The sequence below is a fragment of the Trichomycterus rosablanca genome, chromosome 20, assembly GCF_030014385.1.
Source record: "Trichomycterus rosablanca isolate fTriRos1 chromosome 20, fTriRos1.hap1, whole genome shotgun sequence".
NCBI classification, from domain to species: Eukaryota; Metazoa; Chordata; class Actinopteri; order Siluriformes; family Trichomycteridae; genus Trichomycterus; species Trichomycterus rosablanca.
The window spans coordinates 19,650,241-19,670,922 of record NC_086007.1 but is presented as its reverse complement, the minus strand read 5'-3'; the positions used below and the strand labels follow the sequence as shown (position 1 = coordinate 19,670,922).

At 42.3% G+C, this 20,682-nt stretch overlaps 1 protein-coding gene across 1 annotated transcript in view; it reads left to right on the top strand.

Annotated features, from left to right (window-relative positions):
* The window catches only part of mark4b (MAP/microtubule affinity-regulating kinase 4b), a 95,515-nt gene that overhangs the window by 52,151 nt on the left and 22,682 nt on the right, over positions 1 to 20,682 (top strand). Inside the window, exons 4-14 of the mRNA XM_063016225.1 lie at positions 2,197 to 2,245; positions 4,163 to 4,228; positions 7,549 to 7,619; positions 8,757 to 8,813; positions 8,962 to 9,198; positions 9,487 to 9,606; positions 14,938 to 15,037; positions 15,300 to 15,409; positions 16,762 to 16,945; positions 17,050 to 17,246; positions 18,990 to 19,093. Of these exons, the coding sequence (XP_062872295.1) occupies positions 2,197 to 2,245; positions 4,163 to 4,228; positions 7,549 to 7,619; positions 8,757 to 8,813; positions 8,962 to 9,198; positions 9,487 to 9,606; positions 14,938 to 15,037; positions 15,300 to 15,409; positions 16,762 to 16,945; positions 17,050 to 17,246; positions 18,990 to 19,093 (1,295 nt within the window). The remainder of the gene's footprint in view (positions 1 to 2,196; positions 2,246 to 4,162; positions 4,229 to 7,548; positions 7,620 to 8,756; positions 8,814 to 8,961; positions 9,199 to 9,486; positions 9,607 to 14,937; positions 15,038 to 15,299; positions 15,410 to 16,761; positions 16,946 to 17,049; positions 17,247 to 18,989; positions 19,094 to 20,682) is intronic.

Genomic DNA, 20,682 nt, shown 5'->3' with positions numbered 1-20,682 from the left:
TGAAAATAATCATTGATAGTACAAAAACATACACAGGACAGGACACGGCGAGGTGGATGCTGTCTAAGGAAGGAAGCGCATGGTTTCTCACTGTCTCTTTTTTCATATTTTGTACTTTTTCGAATCGCTTGCTTGCTTTCCTTTCTCATTCTCGTTGTTATACTCCCCGGGTGTCTTGCGTTTTTGGAAATAAATCAGAACTAACAGTGCCAGCTGGCCTTTAGAAGCACATTCCACTCAGTTCGTTCATGTTTTATGTTTCAATTCTTATTTTCTCTGTGTTACTTTTGTCCTGACACATCTGGCTAGAGAGACAGCATTGTATGCACCTCTGTCCTGTTTCTTTAGACTCCCACAACTGTAATAAGAACCTATAGCAAGTTCATTTTTAGTGTCGTTTCCTGTATATACGCAGATGAGCTAAAACATTAGGACCAATCCCCAAAAATGTGGATACCCATGATTATTTTGGAACTGTTGTGTCTGTTGGACCACCGGTTGCCCTGGTTTATGTGAACCTTTAGAATGATGTCAGAATTTTGTATTCCCCCCCCCCCCCTTTTTCTCCCCCTTTAGCGCATCCAATTGTTCAATTTGCATCGTGCTTCCTCTCCGTCTACGCCAAACCCTGCCCTGACCGAGGAGATCGAAGCTAACCCGTATCCCCTCCCAAACATGAGCAGCAGCCGGATGCATCTTTGCCACCCGCACATTGACGAGTTTGGCGCCTCCTAGCGTTGCATGTGGAGAGACACAATTTTTTACCGCTGCGCCACCTGAGCGGCTAGAATTTTTTAAAACAAAATGTGATTGTACTTATTTGTATTTTGCATATATGAACACATTTAGAATTTGATGTCTCATGCAATGCTGTCTGAGAGCTTAAACGTCAGGCACATTTAACAGAGGGTTCCAGCCTTGTTTCCAGATTACTTAAATCTTTTCACAATATTATGCACATTAGATGGTAAAAGACCTAAATTATTTGCACTGATAGACAATGGCACAACGACATGAGCCATGTTTGTTGACCCATGTGTTCTGTTGACTACCTTGTTTTTAGGGGTCCCAGGGACCCCTGTGTTTTGTGGGTAAAATAAAAATACATTAGGTTCAACATTAATTAACCAAATTACCTGGAGCGAGAGAGATGGAGATGTTGTAAATGTGTGTGTGTCGGAGATTCCGAGTCGCACGTAAGTCGCACACACTGCGACTTCAGACTCGACTCGGACTCGTTTCAAACGACTCGGACTCGACTCATGACTCATAAACAACAAAATGACTTGTAAACAACCCTCCCTGGAAAACCCTACATAGTGCACTTCACAGGAACAACTGGGGTGAATGGAACGCTCCGACAGAATTGGCGCTGATGGTATAACACGCTGTTCACCAGAGCTGAGATCTCGAATACATCGTATCGAATCTCGGCTCTGCCTTGCTGGCTAAGGCTGAGCGGCCACATGAACAACGATTGGCCTGTTGTTCAGATAAGGGGCGGGACTAAGCCGGAGGTGGACTCTCTCTCAGACTAGTGCGATTACGACCTCTGCTGGCTGGTTGGATTTTGGCCGCTGTGCCGTGATTTTTCACGCGCTTTTGTTTTGCAATGAAAACAAAACGTGTGTGTCGGTTTAAGCTTTTAACTGGTACCTACTTGTTACAAAAATTTCATTCATTAATCATTTGCACAATGACTAGGAAAGTAAAGGCACTAAGTAAACGGCAAAATACAGTCACTAATCTGTTGTTTTTTATCTGAACTTATATATTATTTGTTTATTTCCTCTCTACATTTCCAATATATGTTTTGTGTTTATTATATTGACTCGGACTCGTATTTTGTGACTTGTGAACATCTCTGGTGTGTGTGTGTGTGTGTGTGTAAAGGACAGTCAGCTGTACCGTATCACCTTTAATCATGTACTTTAGCTGGGGTCTCTGGGACCCAAAATCAGGGGGTCCCAGAGCTGGGGCCTCTGGGGGTGTAAATTATGGGATGTTTGCAACCCAATATCAGTATAAAACTATAGTTGATTTGCAGTTTCCATGTACACTTTTCTAATTGCAATTATCTGGTTTGTTTTAAGATAGGATAAGACTTTATTGATACCCTTGTGTAAAATAACTAAAATGGTATTATGTTCTAGAATGATGTTATAAAGTTTTATTTCCACTGTGTTTTTCCTTCAGCTCTTTCGAGAGGTACGGATTATGAAGAGCCTCAACCACCCAAACATTGGTGAGTCCCGTGCTTTGAACACGTTTGCTTTTACTGTCAATGTCACTGTTTCACTGTTACTTTTAAGTTACTCTAAACTGTTTTTATGATATATAGCATATTTAATATAATTTCACTAGTATGTTTATGAGCAATTCAGTATGTAAACTGTTTCCCCAAAGTGTGGGATTAGTTGTGGTGTGTGCATGTGTAAACATGTGATCGTCAACAATTTATACCTGTTTTACACACAGAACAATGAGGGTAATATTAATCACTCCCAATTGCTTTGGCTTTGTCCCAAATTGCTTTCCTCTGTATTAAAAAGTATGTCAAAGTACTTGATCACCAGGTGTTATTCTAGTCTGACATACTGACAGCATGCCTGGGGCTACACATAAACTGTCATGCTCATTCAACAATGGTTTCTAGCCTTGTTTGGAACACGGAGATTTCTCTGGATTGTCTATCTTTTCACAATATTATGTACGTTAGATGGTGAAAGACTTAAGTTGTTTGCAATCTTGCATTGATATATGTTCTTTTTAAGCTGATTTACAATTCTCTCCGTAAGTTTGGCTCATAGTCATGAGCCACAACCCATTATTGCTCGCAAAGACTTGCAAAGAGTCTTTGATGAATCCTTCTTTAATACTCAATTAAACTGGACAGTGAAAACTGGACAGTAAATTACACTTGCATTTTCGAAAATGTCCCAACTTCATAATAATACTTCGTTTCAGTACTTGAGTATTTTTTGGAGTATCTGTACTTTATTTGAGTATAAACATTTTCAGCAACTTTTACTTTTACTCCACTACATTTTTTAAAGAAAATGTGTACTTTTGGAAATTTGCCATATGTAAATTTGTTACTTTTAACTATAAAATAACAAGAAGAAATTGTGTAGCTAAATGGTGAAAGATGTGTCACAGATTGCAAGCAGGTTTGGCGAATTTGCGCACATTAACGCGATCGGAGTGAAAATGTGTCAGAGGAAATATCGTCATTTCAAAACAAAACTCCCCATCCAAACTTACCAAACACACTAATGTTAGTTAAAGGCTAAGCACCAGCTAATATTGAAGTTTTAAACAAATACATGCATCGAAAGTTGAGTTCCTAACTTGTGATTACTGATAGTTAGAAAACATTTTTAGATCGTTTAGATATCTAGCTACCATTTTCCATTACATTCGAACCCCAGATATTACATTTCACTAAAATTTCTTAGAATTAATTTAGTGCAAAACTCATGAAGACATGTCCATTGACTCTTATTCCATCCTATATGAACCCAATATATGTCATGTTTTGTCTGGTTAACTTCATTTCAACTCTTAACATACATATACATGCATATACATGCATTTTAGGCCTATAACCCGTTCCAAAAAAGTTGGAACAGGGCTAGTAATGACGTAAAAAAAACTAAATATTACATGATTTCAAACAAGTGATGTCAACAGCCGATTATAATCGGCATGATTTGAGCCAAATCATGTTCGGATGAAGGAAGAAAATGTATTTTGTTCTGTAAATCCTTTTATTGTGAAGTCCTCCTTTTTCTGTAGGTGTGGGGTCGGCTCCATTGTTAAGGTGGTTTACAGGATTAAAAGAACAATAGTCATATTTTTCAAAATTCTGACCGCTTCCGTTTTTATTAACAGCATTTACTTCTACTTTTAATACTTAAGTACATTTAATATCAGATACTTTAAGACTTTTACTCAAGCAATTTTCTAAAAGGTGGCTTTTACTTCTGTCAAAGATACTTGTACTTGTACACCACTGGTTATATTTAATACAGGAGTATGTGTTTTTTTCCTGATAAAAATGTGTGTTTGACTCTATTTAATGCCTTTTCATTCAAATAAATCAAAGTACACAAATAAATACATGAATATTTCTCTGAATTCTGTGTTTTTGCCTTTACAGTTCAACTCTTTGAAGTGATTGAAACAGAGAAGACGCTTTACCTTGTTATGGAGTATGCCAGTGGTGGTAAGTAGCCTTCAGATCTGTCTGTCTGCACACCATCAAGTACATGTAAATGTATTGCCTCCATGTGCATATACACTGATCAGCCATAACCTTTAAACCACCTTCTTGCCAGCTCCACCAACCATATAGAAGCACTTTGTAGTTCTACAATTACTGACTGTAGTCCATCTGTTTCTCTGCATGCTTTGTTAGCCCCCTTTCATGCTGTTCTTCAATGGACAGGACCACCACAGAGCTGGTATTATTTGGGTGGTGGATCATTCTCAGCACTGCAGTGACACTGACATGGTGGTGGTGTGTTAGTGTGTGTTGTGCTGGTATGAGTGGATAAGACACAGAAATGCTGATGGAGTTTTTAAACACCTCACTGTCACTGCTGGACTGAGAATAGTCCACCAACCAAAAACATCCAGCCAACAGCGCCCCATGGGCAGCGTCCTGTGAGCACTGATGAGGGTCTAGAAGATGACCAACTCAAACAGCAGCAATAGATGAGCGATCGTCTCTGACTTTACATCTACAAGGTGGACCAACTAGGTAGGAGTGTCTAATAGAGTGGACAGTGAGTGGACACGATCTCTGATCCACTCACACCAGCACAACAAACACTAACACACCACCATCATGTCATTGTCACTGCAGTGCTGAGGATCATCCACCACCTAAATAATACCTGCTCTGTAGGGGTCCTGTGGGGGTCCTGACCATTGAAGAACAGGGTGAAAGCAGGCTAAAAAAGATATGCAGAGAAACAGATGGACTACAGTCAGTAATTGTAGAATACAAAGTGCTTCTATATGGTAAGTGGAGCTGATAAAATGGACAGTGAGTGTAGAAACAAGGAGGTGGTTTTAATGTTATGCCTAATGTAGAATGTATGTAGAAATAGGTTTTTATATTGTTTTGCTTTGACTTAAAACCTTGACTATATATATATATATGAATAAGGTGTTTTAAAGACTTTTCTGCTATTAATATGTAAACTGACAAGCTATTTCATGTACATTCAACTCTCTGTTATTAACTGTATGTCACCTCCAGCTGTGGCATATACAAGAACAGACATGCACTGTGTATCTGAGAATTTCTATCACTCAGCCATAACACTGAAACCACCTCCTTGTTTCTACACTCACTGTCCATTTTATCAGCTCCACTTACCATATAAAAGCACTTCATAGTTCTACAATTACTGACTGTAGTCCATCTGTTTTACTACATACTTTTTTAACCTCTTTTTACCCTGTTCTTTAATGGTCAGGACCACCACAGAGCAGGTATTATTTGGGTGGTGGATCATTCTCAGCACTGCAGTGACACTGACATGGTGGTGGTGTGTTAGTGTGTGTTGTGCTGGTATGAGTGGATCAGACACAGCAGCACTGCTGGAGTTTTTAAATACCGTGTCCACTCACTGTCCACTCCTATGTAGTTGGTCCACCTTGTAGACGTAAAGTCAGAGACGATCGCTCATCTATTGCTGCTGTTTGAGTTGGTCATCTTCTAGACCTTCATCTGTGGTCACAGGACGCTGCCCACGGGGCGCTGTTGGCTGGGTGTTTTTGGTTGGTGGACTATTCTCAGTCCAGCAGTGACAGTGAGGTGTGTCTTCTTCACTCATACCAGCACAACACACACTAACACACCACCACCATGTCAGTGTCACTGCAGTGCTGAGAATGATCCACCACCCAAATAATACCTGCTCTGTGGTGGTCCTGTGGGGGTCCTGATCATTGAAGAACAGCGTGAAAGTGGGCTAACAAAGCATGCAGAGAAACAGATGGACTACATTCAGTAATTGTAGAACTACAAAGTGCTTCTATATGATAAGTGGAGCTGATAAAATGGACAGTGAGTGTAGAAACAAGGAGGTGGTTTTAATGTTATGGTTGATCGGTGTACATTCTCCACCTTAAGTGCACCACCAGCATTAAAGCATAGGGCACAGTTCTGCCAGAACCCGCTTATTTTAACCCTGTTCTTTCTCAACTTACTTCAGCCTTATAGTCGCGGTGCTAGGTTTAGTCTTGGTGTCCAGAAGTGTGTGAGTATAAGAGTGTAAGTGGGAGAGTGAGTATGTTAAAAGTGCATGAATGAGTAAGTGTGTTGCCCTGCAAGGGATTGGTGCCCTTCCCAGGGTGTTTTTTGTTCTTGCGCCTATTGTTTTTGGGTTGCCCCAGATTTACAGCAACCCTGACCATGAAGCAATTGCTCACTCACTTTCTTAACCGCTTATCCAATCAGGGTCACAGGGGGGTTGCTATAATAATAAGTTCAACTTATATAGCGCCTTTCACCAAGCTCAAGGTCGCTGTACAGTAATAAAAAGTGAAAACAAACGACAACACGCAAAACAAGACAAGGCAAAACAAAACAAAAACAAAAACAAAACAAAAACAAACCGACAGTGAGTAAGGATAGGTTAGAGATATAAGTTCAAGAAGTAGAATGAAAATGTTGTGAGAAGAGATGGGTTTTTAGAGACACCTTGAAAGCAGAAAGAGAAGAAATAGAGCGAAGAGTCGAGGGCAGAGAGTTCCAGAGTGTTGGGGCGGCAACGCTGAAGGATCTGCCGCCCATAGTGGACATCCTAAATCTAGGAACAGATAGTTGATTCGTGTCTGACGACCTTAGTTTGCGTGATGGTGTGTGATGTGTGAGGAGTTTAGTAAGATAGGCGGGAGCATTAATTTTATATTTAATGCGCATGGAAATTGGCAGCCAATGTAGTTCTTCCAAAACAGGGGTGATGTGGTCAAACTTTCGGGTAAATGTCAGGACCCGAGCAGCTGCATTTTGTATAGTTTGCAGGGGACGGAGGGTTTTGGCGGGAAGTCCGTGCAGTAAGGAATTGCAGTAGTGCTATAGCCTATCCCAGCTTTTCAATGGGCGCAAGGCACACAGTAACACCCTGGACGGGGCGCCAGTTCATCGCAGGGCAGACACACATACACACACACACACCCATTCACCTATAGGGCAATTCAGTGTCTTCAATTAATCTGACTGTATGCTCCCGGAGGAAACCCACGCAGACACATGGAGAACATGTGGAATCGAAGCCAGGACCTTCTTGCTGTGAGGCTGTGCCGCCTATAAAGCAATTAGTGTAAATCAATAAATAAATAAATGAAGCTTATCAGTTGAATACAACTGTATTTCAATCACAATGTACATTGTGCTGCAGACCTAATGCACATCTTGGTTTTACCAAGGATTGTATGCATTGAAATTGGATCTCTGTTTTACTGGTGTGCTATTAAGGCATACGCATTATGTAATTTATTTGTGTTTCTCTTGCGCTCTTTCCATGACAGGTGAAGTGTTTGACTACCTCGTAGCCCATGGAAGAATGAAGGAAAAGGAGGCCCGTGCTAAATTTCGGCAGGTATGTTACAAATTTAAAATTATGGTTATGCTAATCATGACTAAAAGATTTTACTTTTATCTTTTTGTTTAGTTTCTAACTGGTAATGGGATCTGTTACTGACTAATCTATGTTGTGTAACAACCTAGTAGATTAGTAAAGTACCACCTCCTCCTTGTTTCTACACTCACTGTCCATTTTATCAGCTCCACTTACCATATAGAAGCACTTTGTAGTTCTACAATTACTGACTGTAGTCCATCTGTTTCTCTGCATGCTTTGTTAGCCCACTTTCACCCTGTTCTACAATGGTCAGGACCACAACAGAGCAGGTATTATTTGGGTGGTGGATCATTCTCAGCACTGCACTGACACTGACATGGTGGTGGTGTGTTAGTGTGTGTTGTGCTGGTATGAGTGGATTAGACACAGCAGTGCTGCTGGAGTTTTTAAATACCGTGTCCACTCACTGTTCACTCTATTAGACACTCCTACCTAGTTGGTCCACCTTGTAGATGTAAAGTCAGAGATAATCGCTCATCTATTACTGCTGTTTGAGTTGGTCATCTTCTAGACCTTCATCAGTGGTCACAGGACGCTACCCACGGGGCGCTGTTGCTGGATATTTTTGGTTGGTGGACTATTCTTAGTCCAGTAGTGACAGTGAAGTGTTTAAAAACTCCAGCAGCGCTGCTGTGTCTGATCCACTCATTCCAGCACAACACACACTAACACACCACCACCATGTCAGTGTCACTGCAGTGCTGAGAATGATCCACCACCTAAATAATACCTGACCATTGAAGAACAGCATGAAAGGGGGCTAACAAAGCATGCAGAGAAACAGATGGACTACAGTCAGTAATTGTAGAACTACAAAGTGCTCCTATATGGTAAGTGGAGCTGATAAAATGGACAGTTAGTGTTGAAAGAAGGTGGTTTTAATGTTATGGCTGATCGGTGTGTATCTCGCAGTTGACAAGGGAACATATAGGGATGCCCCAGGTAGAGCTCGCGATAGAAAAGTCTGGGCTGACCTTTTCAGCTTGTTGCCACCTTAACCCTTACGGATCAAAAAGCATGTTCCAGGCTCGTTAGTGAATTAATTGAAAGGTAATTATATTTTTCTTAAAGTATTTTCTTTTATCCCTGTTTAAGATCGTTTCTGCAGTTCACTACTGTCATCAGAAGAAGATTGTTCACAGGGACCTGAAGGTAAGTGTTGTCTCCAGTGTCACCTATACTTCAGGCTTCTCATCATAAGCATTATATCTCACTCACAGTGTTATAAGAACATTGCTCATCTTTACACTTGCTCTGTCTTTTCCTTCCCTGCCATTCCCTTGATCTTTTTCCTTTTCAGGCAGAGAACCTCCTGCTCGATGCAGACTCCAACATCAAAATAGCAGACTTTGGTTTTAGTAACGAGTTCACGCTGGGCAGTAAGCTGGACACGTTTTGCGGCAGCCCACCTTACGCCGCTCCAGAGCTCTTTCAGGGCAAGAAGTACGATGGGCCTGAGGTAGACATCTGGAGCCTGGGGGTCATCCTGTACACACTGGTCAGCGGATCACTGCCCTTTGATGGCCAAAACCTAAAGGTTTGTGTTGTCTTTTCTGCTGATACTGCTTTTACACAAGGTCTAATGTGTACTTGCTCAGGTGGATCAAAAAGTAACCTAACACACGAGTCTTTAGTGTACATACTTGTTAATGCACATGTATGTAGAGTTCAGGCATTCCTTTCCTTTTATCTTTGAAGTTATTGCAAAGTAGGTTAAGCGTCTTTTCTTTGTCTAAATGTGTCTGGAGGCCCAATGTACATGTTAAGACAGGCCCAGTCAGATGGTGTGTTTTATAAAAAGCTAAACTCCATTCATCTCCATTAGGAACTGCGTGAGCGTGTGCTGAGAGGAAAGTATCGAGTTCCGTTCTACATGTCCACTGATTGTGAGGGGATCCTGCGCAGGTTTTTGGTGCTCAACCCTGCCAAGCGCTGTACCCTAGAGGTAAGTAAGATTTATTTTCTGAAGGTATTTAAGTGTTGCATTGTGTATATATATATACAGTGTATCACAAAAGTGAGTACACCCCTCACATTTCTGCAAATATTTTATTATATCTTTTCGTGGGACAACACTATAGACATGAAACTTGGATATAACTTAGAGTAGTCAGTGTACAACTTGTATAGCAGTGTAGATTTACTGTCTTCTGAAAATAACTCAACACACAGCCATTAATGTCTAAATGGCTGGCAACATAAGTGAGTACACCCCACAGTGAACATGTCCAAATTGTGCCCAAAGTGTCAATATTTTGTGTGACCACCATTATTATCCAGCACTGCCTTAACCCTCCTGGGCATGGAATTCACCAGAGCTGCACAGGTTGCTACTGGAATCCTCTTCCACTCCTCCATGATGACATCACGGAGCTGGTGGATGTTAGACACCTTGAACTCCTCCACCTTCCACTTGAGGATGCGCCACAGGTGCTCAATTGGGTTTAGTCCATCACCTTTACCTTCAGCTTCCTAAGCAAGGCAGTTGTCATCTTGGAGGTTGTGTTTGGGGTCGTTATCCTGTTGGAAAACTGCCATGAGGCCCAGTTTTCGAAGGGAGGGGATCATGCTCTGTTTCAGAATGTCACAGTACATGTTGGAATTCATGTTTCCCTCAATGAACTGCAGCTCCCCAGTGCCAGCAACACTCATGCAGCCCAAGACCATGATGCTACCACCACCATGCTTGACTGTAGGCAAGATACAGTTGTCTTGGTACTTCTCACCAGGGCGCCGCCACACATGCTGGACACCATCTGAGCCAAACAAGTTTATCTTGGTCTCGTCAGACCACAGGGCATTCCAGTAATCCATGTTCTTGGACTGCTTGTCTTCAGCAAACTGTTTGCAGGCTTTCTTGTGCGTCAGCTTCCTTCTGGGATGACGACCATGCAGACCGAGTTGATGCAGTGTGCGGCGTATGGTCTGAGCACTGACAGGCTGACCTCCCACGTCTTCAACCTCTGCAGCAATGCTGGCAGCACTCATGTGTCTATTTTTTAAAGCCAACCTCTGGATATGACGCCGAACACGTGGACTCAACTTCTTTGGTCGACCCTGGCGAAGCCTGTTCCGAGTGGAACCTGTCCTGGAAAACCGCTGTATGACCTTGGCCACCATGCTGTAGCTCAGTTTCAGGGTGTTAGCAATCTTCTTATAGCCCAGGCCGTCTTTGTGGAGAGCAACAATTCTATTTCTCACATCCTCAGAGAGTTCTTTGCCATGAGGTGCCATGTTGAATATCCAGTGGCCAGTATGAGAGAATTGTACCCAAAACACCAAATTTAACAGCCCTGCTCCCCATTTACACCTGGGACCTTGACACATGACACCAGGGAGGGACGACGACACATTTGGGCACAATTTGGACATGTTCACTGTGGGGTGTACTCACTTATGTTGCCAGCTATTTGGACATTAATGGCTGTGTGTTGAGTTATTTTCAGAAGACAGTAAATCTACACTGCTATACAAGCTGTACACTGACTACTCTAAGTTATATCCAAGTTTCATGTCTATAGTGTTGTCCCATGAAAAGATATAATGAAATATTTGCAGAAATGTGAGGGGTGTACTCACTTTTGTGATACACTGTATATATATTATACTATATTGCCAAAAGTATTCACTCACCCATCCAAATCATTTAATTCAGGTGTTCCAATCACTTCCGTGGCCACAGGTGTATAAAACCAAGCACCTATTCAGTTCAATTGAACTTTATTGTCATTATACAATACAGGGTTGTACAGTATAAAGAAACACTGTCAGGCTACATCTCCAGTGCAGACAACAAAAGACAATAGTGCAAAGACAATGGGGGGAGGGGATGGGGAGGTTACCAAAAATGTCCATACATAAGGTGCTTAGACAAGGTGCAATGATAATACAAGGTGCATAGACAAGGTGCATAGATTTGAGGTAGTGGATTTAGCAGCTAGGTTTAGGTAAACAAAGTCCAGTGTAAGTGTATAAGTTATTGTGCAGGGTTTGGTAGTGACAGTCAGAAGGGTATGTTATGTTCTGGTAGATGTTGTAGGAGTGACCAGTTTAACCGCTCGTGAGTAGGAACTGTTCTTAGGTCTGGTGGTTCTGGCTCGAATGTTCCGGTACCTCTTTCCAGACGGCAGGAACAGGAAGTGGCTGGGGCATGCAGACTGCTTCTACAAACATTAGTGAAAGAATGGGTCGCTCTCAGGAGCTCAGTGAATTCCAGCGTGGTACAGTGATAGGATGCCACCTGTGCAACAAGTCCAGTCGCGAAACTTTCTCGCTACTAAATATTCCACAGTCAACTGTCAGTGGTATTATAACATAGTGGAAGCGATTGAGAACGACAGCAACTCAGCCACGAGTCTGGATTTGGCGGTTGCCAGGAGAGCGGTACTTGTCTGATTGCATTGTGCCAAGTGTAAAGTGGGGGGGGGGGGGGTTCGGGAGTTCCATAGTTCCAGTGAAAGGAACTCTTAATGCTTCAGCATACCAAGAGATTTTGGACAATTTCATGCTCCTAACTTTGTGGAAACAGTTTGGGGATGGTCCCTTCCTGTTCCAACATGACTGCGCACCAGTGCACAAAGCAAGGTCCATAAAGACATGGATGAGCGAGTCTGGTGTCCTGACCTCAGCCCGATAGAACACCTTTGGGATGAATTAGAGTGGAGACTGCGAGCCAGGCCTCCTCGTCCAACATCAGTGTCTGACCTCACAAATGCACTTCAAGAAAAATGGTCAAAAATTCCCATAAACACACTCCTAAACCTTGTGGAAAGCCTTCCCAGAAGAGTTGAAGCTGTTATAGTTGCAAAGCGTGGACCGACATCATATTAAACCCTATGGATTAAGAATGGGAGTCACTCAAGTTCATATGCGTGTGAAGGCAGACTAATGAATACTTTTGGCAATATAGTGTGTGTATATATAGTATATATATGAAGTAATTTTGGTATACTCTTTATTAATGGCCACCAGGTATCTTTAAAGACGGAAGTAAAGTTTTTGCATGCCAGGAATGTTCGTGGCGTTAGAGAAACAAGCGTATTTGAATATGTAGACCCCCCCCCCGAGTTTTAACTGTGGGTCCTAATAAGCAATGTAATGTTAGGGATTAGAAAGCATTATGCAAGCTCACGTGGGAGGAGCCAGTGGTTATCAACGAAAGTGGTTCATGTAGAGGACAGGATATCTGTTGTACTTTTAGAAAAAGGAGGGGGTTACAGGGGGGTTGTTGACAGGGGCGGCACGGTGGCTTAGCGGGTAGCACTGTCGCCTCACAGCAAGAAGGTCCTGGGTTCGATCCCCAGGTGGGGCGGTCCGGGTCCTTTCTGTGCGGAGTGTGCATGTTCTCCCCGTGTCCGTGTGGGTCTTCTTCCGGGTGCTCCGGTTTCCTCCCACAGTCCAAAAACATGCCACCAGGCTAATTGGAAACACCGAATTGTCCTATAGGTACCTACCTAGCCGCTGGATGCACAGACCAGTGCACTGCAGTGCCGGTCCCTAGCCCGGATAAAATAGGGAGGGTTGTGTCAGGAAGGGCATCCGGCGTAAAAACTGTGCCAAATCCCGCCGGCGACCCCTGACGGGAAGAAGCCAGAAATGCCGACCCCCGTAATCCAAAAACGGGACAAAGGCTGAGGACAAGAAGAAGACAGTGGCTTGTCAAAATGGCAAAATCTGGTTTAATTAAGAAGCATGGTCAGCTTTTTTCTGGATGTTTCCCAGTTTATCTCCCAATGTATTTATTTCCACTTTCCAACTGTATATCCGCTGCCGCTTGCTAACCCTTGATCTGATCAATGAGAGCTGGATCACAATACGCCCCCTTCGACACGTGTCCAATTTGCACCCACCTCTTATCACATAGCAGTGTTGGGTTCCCACAGAGAGCCTATCACAGACAGAGAATCACCACTTGCGCAGGCATGTGGACCAGTCCTGGAAATTGCACATTGCTGAAGCAGAACCTCTACCCTGGATAATACTGTAGATAGATAATCCTCTTTTTTTAATGTGCCACAACTTGTTCGGTTTAGCAAGGTGACTTGGAGAAAAAGTTGTTCACACACCAGATAATTCGAGGACCTAAGCAGGCAGACTTTGGTTCATTTTTAAAACGAAGATACACTATATTGCCAAAAGTATTCGCTCGTCTGCCTTCACACACATATGAATATGATTCTTAATCCATAGGGTTTAATATGATGTCGGCCCACACTTTACAGCTATAACAGCTTCAACTCTTCTGGGAAGGCTTTCCACAAGGTTTAGGAGTGTGTTTATGGGAATTTTTGACCATTCTTCCAGAAGCGTGCGGTCAGGCACTGATGTTGGACGAGAAGGCCTGGCTCACAGTCTCCGCTCTAATTCATCCCAAAGGACCAGTCAAGTTCTTCCACACCAGACTCGCTCATCCGTGTCTTTATCGACCTTGCTTTGTGCACTGGTGCGCAGTCATGTTGGAACAGGAAGGGGCCATCCCCAAACTGTTCCCACAAAGTTGGGAGCATGAAATTGTCCAAACTCTCACTGGAACTAAGGGGCCGAGCCCAACTCCTGAAAAACAACCCCACACCATAATCCCCCCTCCACCAAACTTTACACTCGGCACAATGCAGTCAGACAAGTACCGTTCTCCTGGCAACCGCCAAGCAGAGAAGCGTGATCCGTCACTCCAGAGAACGCGTCTCCACTGCTCTACAGTCCAGTGGCGGCGTGCTTTACACCACTACATACGACGCTTTGCATTGCGCTCGGCTGTGGAAACCCGTTCCATGAAGCTCTCTACACGCTGTTCTTGAGCTAATCTGAAGGCCACATGAAGTTTGGAGGTCTGTAGCGATCGACTCTGCAGAAAGTTGGCGACCTCTGCTCAATATGCGCCTCAGCATCCGCCGACCCGCTCTGTCATTTTACGTGGCTACCACAGTTGACTGTTGAATATTTAGTAGCGAGGTCACGACTGGACTTGTTGCACAGGTGGCATTCTTTCACTAATGTTTGTAGAAGCAGTCTACATGCTTAGGTGCTTGGTTTTATACACCTGTGGCCATGGAAGTGATTGGAACACCTGAATTCAATGATTTGGATGGGTGAGTGAATACTTTTGGCAGTATGGTGTATATGTTTTGCAACTGATTGTATAAAATAGATGCACCTGACTGATTAGAAACGCAATGCTCGGGAGTTCCTTAACTTTTCCCAACACAGGTAGCTTTTAGTTTAATAATAATATTAAAATGTAGTGTAATCCATTAATTTCTGTCTGTTTCTTCTCTAGCAAATTATGAAGGATAAATGGTTGAATGTTGGATATGAAAGCAATGAGCTGAAGCCACACATAGAGCCTGTGGAGGACTATAATGACACTGAGCGGATAGGTAAGTCTCTTTTCTGCGTAAGTGTAAATTTTCTTTAGCCGTGCTAAAAATGTCCCGCTGCTCTGATGATAGATAGATAGATAGATAGATAGATAGATAGATAGATAGATAGATAGATACTTAATTAATATACTTTATAGCATCTCCAAGCTTCCCTGTATTTGTTTTAAACTGCATTCAGGTTCACCTATTAGAAAGCATTGCCATCTTTGTCTGGGTTTTAATTTGTTTTGTGTTTCTCTGTTCTCCTCTTATAATCCAGATGTAATGGTTGGTATGGGTTACACACGCGAAGAGATCAGGGAAGCCTTGACCTCTCAAAAGTACAACGAGATCACTGCTACATACCTGCTGCTGGGCCGCAAGAGCGAGGCAAGGATCCTAAAATTCCTGGATTTTTTTATTCTGAAAGGGGGGTGACACGGGGGCTCAGTGGGTAGCACTGTCGCCTCACAGCAAGAAGTGTGGAGTTTGCATGTTCTCTGTGGGTGTGTTCGAAAACCTAGGGAGCCGCCTTGCTGTCTTACCGACTACATAGGCAGCTGCCTCAGTAGAGAGGATTCTAATTAGTCAACGACTTATAAGTCAGGTTATTCGAACGCACTACTTAGACAGCGATTCCATCGGGTTTCGCATTTAGCATTTAGTCATTCAAACCCATGGGATGGGGTAGCACAACACGCTAGCATGTCAACTAACTCTCTTCTCCCTATCTCCCGCCGTGTACCGAAAACGGTTAGATAACTTTCAACTTAGGTAACTTTCAAATAAAAACACATGTACAAGTTTATACAAGTTAAAAATCAGTAATAATTTATTGACGTTTGAAAATAACTCGTTCGTTTCTCCGCCCCGTCAGCCATGTTTTTATTATTTTTCTGTGAGAGAAGAGCTGCCGCACTGAATTCTGGGGTTGCCTCGATCACTAAGGATGCTTCCGATGCTCACTCGTTCTTGGGTCAAAATAACATTGAAATGTTAAGATGCCTCAGTAGTGAGGATATTAAGGCATCTAGGACTTCGAACAGCCTCCTTCTCGGGAGCGCGCACAGGATGATGTAAAATGCTGCCTATGTAGAGAGAGAGCTAGCTTTTCGAACACACCCTGTGTGTCTGTGTGGGTTTCCTCCAGCAGCTCAGATTTTCTCAACTGTTGGTAAATGACCTTTGCCAAGGGCACTGACACCGCCCCATACCATGACAGACCCTGTCTTGATGGTCCTTCTCGTCTTTGGTCCGGAGCACACGATGTCCATTTTTTCCAAAAAAAAGACCTGGAATGCTGATTCATCTGACCACAATACACGTTACCACTGTGTGATGGTCCATCCTAGATGCCTTTGAGCCCAGAGAAGTCGACGTCGCTTCTGGACAGGGTTAACATAAGGCTTCTTTTTTTGCACAGTAAAGTATTAAGTGGTATTTGTGCATGTAACTCTGTACTGTAGCGCTTGACAAAGGTTTGCCAAAGTAATCCCTCACCCATGTGGTTATATCAGCTATTGTTGAGTGGTGGTTCAGATTTCCTGCCACAGTTTAAAGACATGCAAGTGAGGTGAATTGGAGATACAAAATTGGCCATGACTGTGTTTGACATTCGACTTGTGAACTTTCTGTCATGAATGTAACCAAAGTGTAAAACATGACGTTAAAATCCTAATAAATTAATAAATATTATGAAGGGTTTGTGTGCATACCCTGTTTAACCCTGTTTCCCTTTACAGGATGGCAGTGACTCAAGATCAAGCAGTACTCTATCTCTAGCACGGGTTCGACCCAGTCCCATAACCAACGGTACCAGTAAACACTCTTCCACCTCGTCATCAAGCTCAACGTCTGCCTCCACCCATAGCAAACCCCAACGCAGTGCCTCTACATACCACCGTCAGAGACGGCACAGTGACTTCTGTGAGCCTTAGTTTTTTATTGAGACACTACACTACACCGAAGGTTTTTTAATCTTTCAGGCTTTCTGATGACTGTCTGGTGTTGTGTGTGTGTGTGTGTTTTAGGTGGTCCTGCAGTTGCGACAGCTCAACCTAAGCGTAGCCCCACCACTGCGGGAGAATCTGATCTCAAGGAGGAGCGTTTGGCTGCAAGGAAGGCCAGCAGCCGTACCATTCCTCCATCAAGCCCTATGGTCAGCTCAGCTAACAATCCAAACAAATCAGAGATTCCTAACCATCGCAAGGATACCATCGTCACCCCAGTGAGAAAACCTTAGTACCTTAATAGCTGTTATGATATTTTTAATAAAGAATGCTGTTATTCTACCCACCAGTAGTACATCCAACATAACACTGTTAAAAGTTTTATGTAAGGCATAGAAATACATCTAAAATAGTAGTTTAAACTGTTTTAATATTTGGTAATAATTACAAATGTTTTAATAATAAAAATTGCCTTCTAAAATCTTGACATCTTTACCCTAATTAATAGGAAATTGACTAGCTAATTGCTGACACACTGCAATTTGAGATGCACTTTAACAGCCTAGGCATTGGAAAATGAACACAATTTGGCATCCGGTATAAAATAATGTATGAGGACCAGAATGATCCTCTTTGTCGACCCCTAATTCAAACCGTACTATCATACTTAAGTAATTATTTTCTGCCAAACCTTCTGAAATATAAAATATTTGTTACTTGTATTAAATTGCATTAAATCTCTCATAGCATTTGTGACAGCTCCTTAGTTTTTGCCATAGTTGCAACACACCTCTCTGGGAGGTGCTTATTTAACACATCACAGCTGACACAAATTAGGGCAGCACAGTGGCCTCACAGCAAAAAGATCCCCAGGTCGGGCGGTCCGGGTCCTTTCAGTGCAGAGTTTGCATGTTCTCCCCGTGTCTGTGTGGGTTTCCTCCGGGTGCTCCGGTTTCTTCCCACAGTCCAAAAACATGCAGCCAGAATTGTCCTATAGGTACCTAGCTGCTAGGATGCATAAACCAGTGCATTGTAGTGCCGGTCCGAAGGCCGGATAAATTGGGAGGGTTGTGTCAAAACTGTGCCAAATCAATAATGCGGATCACGATCCGCCAGCGACCCCTAACGGGAGCAGCTGAGCAAATAAAGACAGAGAGCTGACGCAAATTAGGGGTTGTTATTGAGTCGTAACCCAATTTTTTTTTAGCTTATTCAGAGATCAGTAGGTTTTAAGATCAGCAATATAAATAATCGTGACAATGTCTTGCTACTCTGATTCTTGCAGTTTGGCAGGTGGAGTTTTTATACGTTTCTTGTTTGATGCAATACTTTAGCTGCTCAATCTTTAGTCATCGTTGTCAGATTCTCCTCTTTATGATGTGCCGTACAGATCTAGACTGCACACAGATCAGTCAGACACATGCCCTCTGTGTCTGTGAAGCCACGCTGTTTTAGCATGTGCAAAATGAGGCCTGGTATTGTCTTTCCCAGGAAAAGATGATGCCTTAATTGATGGGAGCATATGTCCCAATATACGCCTATGTCGCCTATGCTGTGGGCATTGATGCATCCTCATACCATGACAGACGTTGACTTCCTGTATGGTCCTATTCATCTTTGGCTCAAAGAACTCAATGTCTGGTTTTCCCAAAACACGTTGAAATGTGTACTCGTCTGATCACAGCACGTTTTAACTGTCTTTTGGTACATTCTTATGCAGTGTGGTCTAAGTGTGGCATTTAACAGTGCACTGCCCTGCATAGATTGAAATGTCTCTGGATTTACTGAATTGTTTCACAATATTATGTATGGTAGATGGAAAAGATTGTTTGCAATGATCTTTTTAAACTGACTGACTATTTCTTCCACTAAATAAGTGTGTTTCAGGCATCAAAGGCAAACATTAAGAGATACATACATACAAATACATTTTAGTCATAGCTTAAGGTTTACAGTTAACATTTATGTTAGGAATGTTTGCTTATCACTTTTTGCTTCTTCTTCTTTTTTCTGCTTTGTAGAACAACTTAACAGCAAGTACCATAACCCGCAGGAACACATACGTATGTACGGATCGATCCAGCACCGATAGACACTCATTATTGCAGAACGGCAAGGAGAACAGGTAATCTGTGTATGTGTGTCTGTCAGTATCTGTTTGGAAAAGTATGGAACAGTACAGTCTAGCCATTAGGAGGCACATTTATCAGTGCGCTCTCAGCAGAGATGTTCACAAGTCACAAAATACGAGTCCGGGTCAAGTCACGAGTCAATATAATATACACAAAACATATATTAGAAATGTAGAGTAGAAATATACAAATAATATGTAAGTCCAGATAAAAAACAACAGATTAGCAACTGTATTTTGCCGTTTTACTTAGTGCCTATACGTACCTAGGTATCAGTTAAAAGCTTAAACTGATACGTTTTGTTTTCATTGCAAAAAAGCGCACGATAAATCACAGCACAGCAGCCAAAATCCAAAACACAGCAAAAAAAAATCATAACCACTGCTTACCTTAGCTTATGTTCTTCCAGATGCTGTTAAATGTATAACCGTGTGTCCCATTAGGAATATAATCCGTTATTTTGTAAATGTGCTTATAATTAAAAACCTCCAAACGTTTCCCGGTTGTGAAGTAAAACACAAACTCGTTAGAAAGCCAATCAAGCGTTTCATTAACACATCATCTGTGTGACGCAAACTGAATAAATGCAAATAACAGCATTTCTTACTAAAAGTTAAAATCAGAAGGTCTGATTGGTTCAGAAAGCGGTTCTTACAATCATTAGCGCCAATTCTGTAGGAGCGTTCCATTCACATTATCTGTTCCTGTGAAGTGCACTACGTAGGGTATTCCACCATTTTAAGTGAGACTACAATCCAAAGTAGGGAGCGACGCTTCATCACTACGCCGGAAGCTGGCTGGAACATTTACCCATTGTCTGCGCTGCGGGTTAAGACGGCCGGAGCGTTATTAGAGAGCAGAAAATGACACGATCAGAATGATGTCGGATCATATATATATTTAAGCAATAGAACACGAGAGGGAGTGTGTTATCCCTCGCCTTCGGCTCGTGCCTGCGACCGAATCACAGCCGTGATGTTATTCGCGATAACACACGACCTCAAGTGTTCTATTGCTTTTATACAACAGTTTTTACAAAATAAATAAAGAAAATAAATCAAAGAAGCCCTGAATTTAATAATAAATATGCTTTAATATTGACAATACCTTCTGCCAAAAAGTAGTTCCACAACGAATATATAGTTTAACTCTACAAAGCAGACATTCCAAGTTGCAAAAACTCATTTCAGGGAGGTAAGAACAACAAGAAGAAAAAGGCAAGAACCTCCGAAGGAAAAAAAAAAAAGAAATAAAAAACCTCTCGCACACACCAAAGGATTATGGGTGATAACAGAACTTTTAGGAGCTGCTAACTGGGCTATTAAGCTAACTGTTCGCATCACAAACACATTAATGTTCCCTACATAGTGCACTAGATTGTGTATCAGATTGCGGATTTATGTTCCCTACATAGTGCACTAGATTGTGTATCAGATAACGGATTTATGTTCCCTACACACTGCGCTAGATTGTGTATCAGATCGCGGATTTATGTTCCCTACACACTGCGCTAGATTGTGTATCAGATAACGGATTTATGTTCCCTACACACTGCGCTAGATTGTGTATCAGATAACGGATT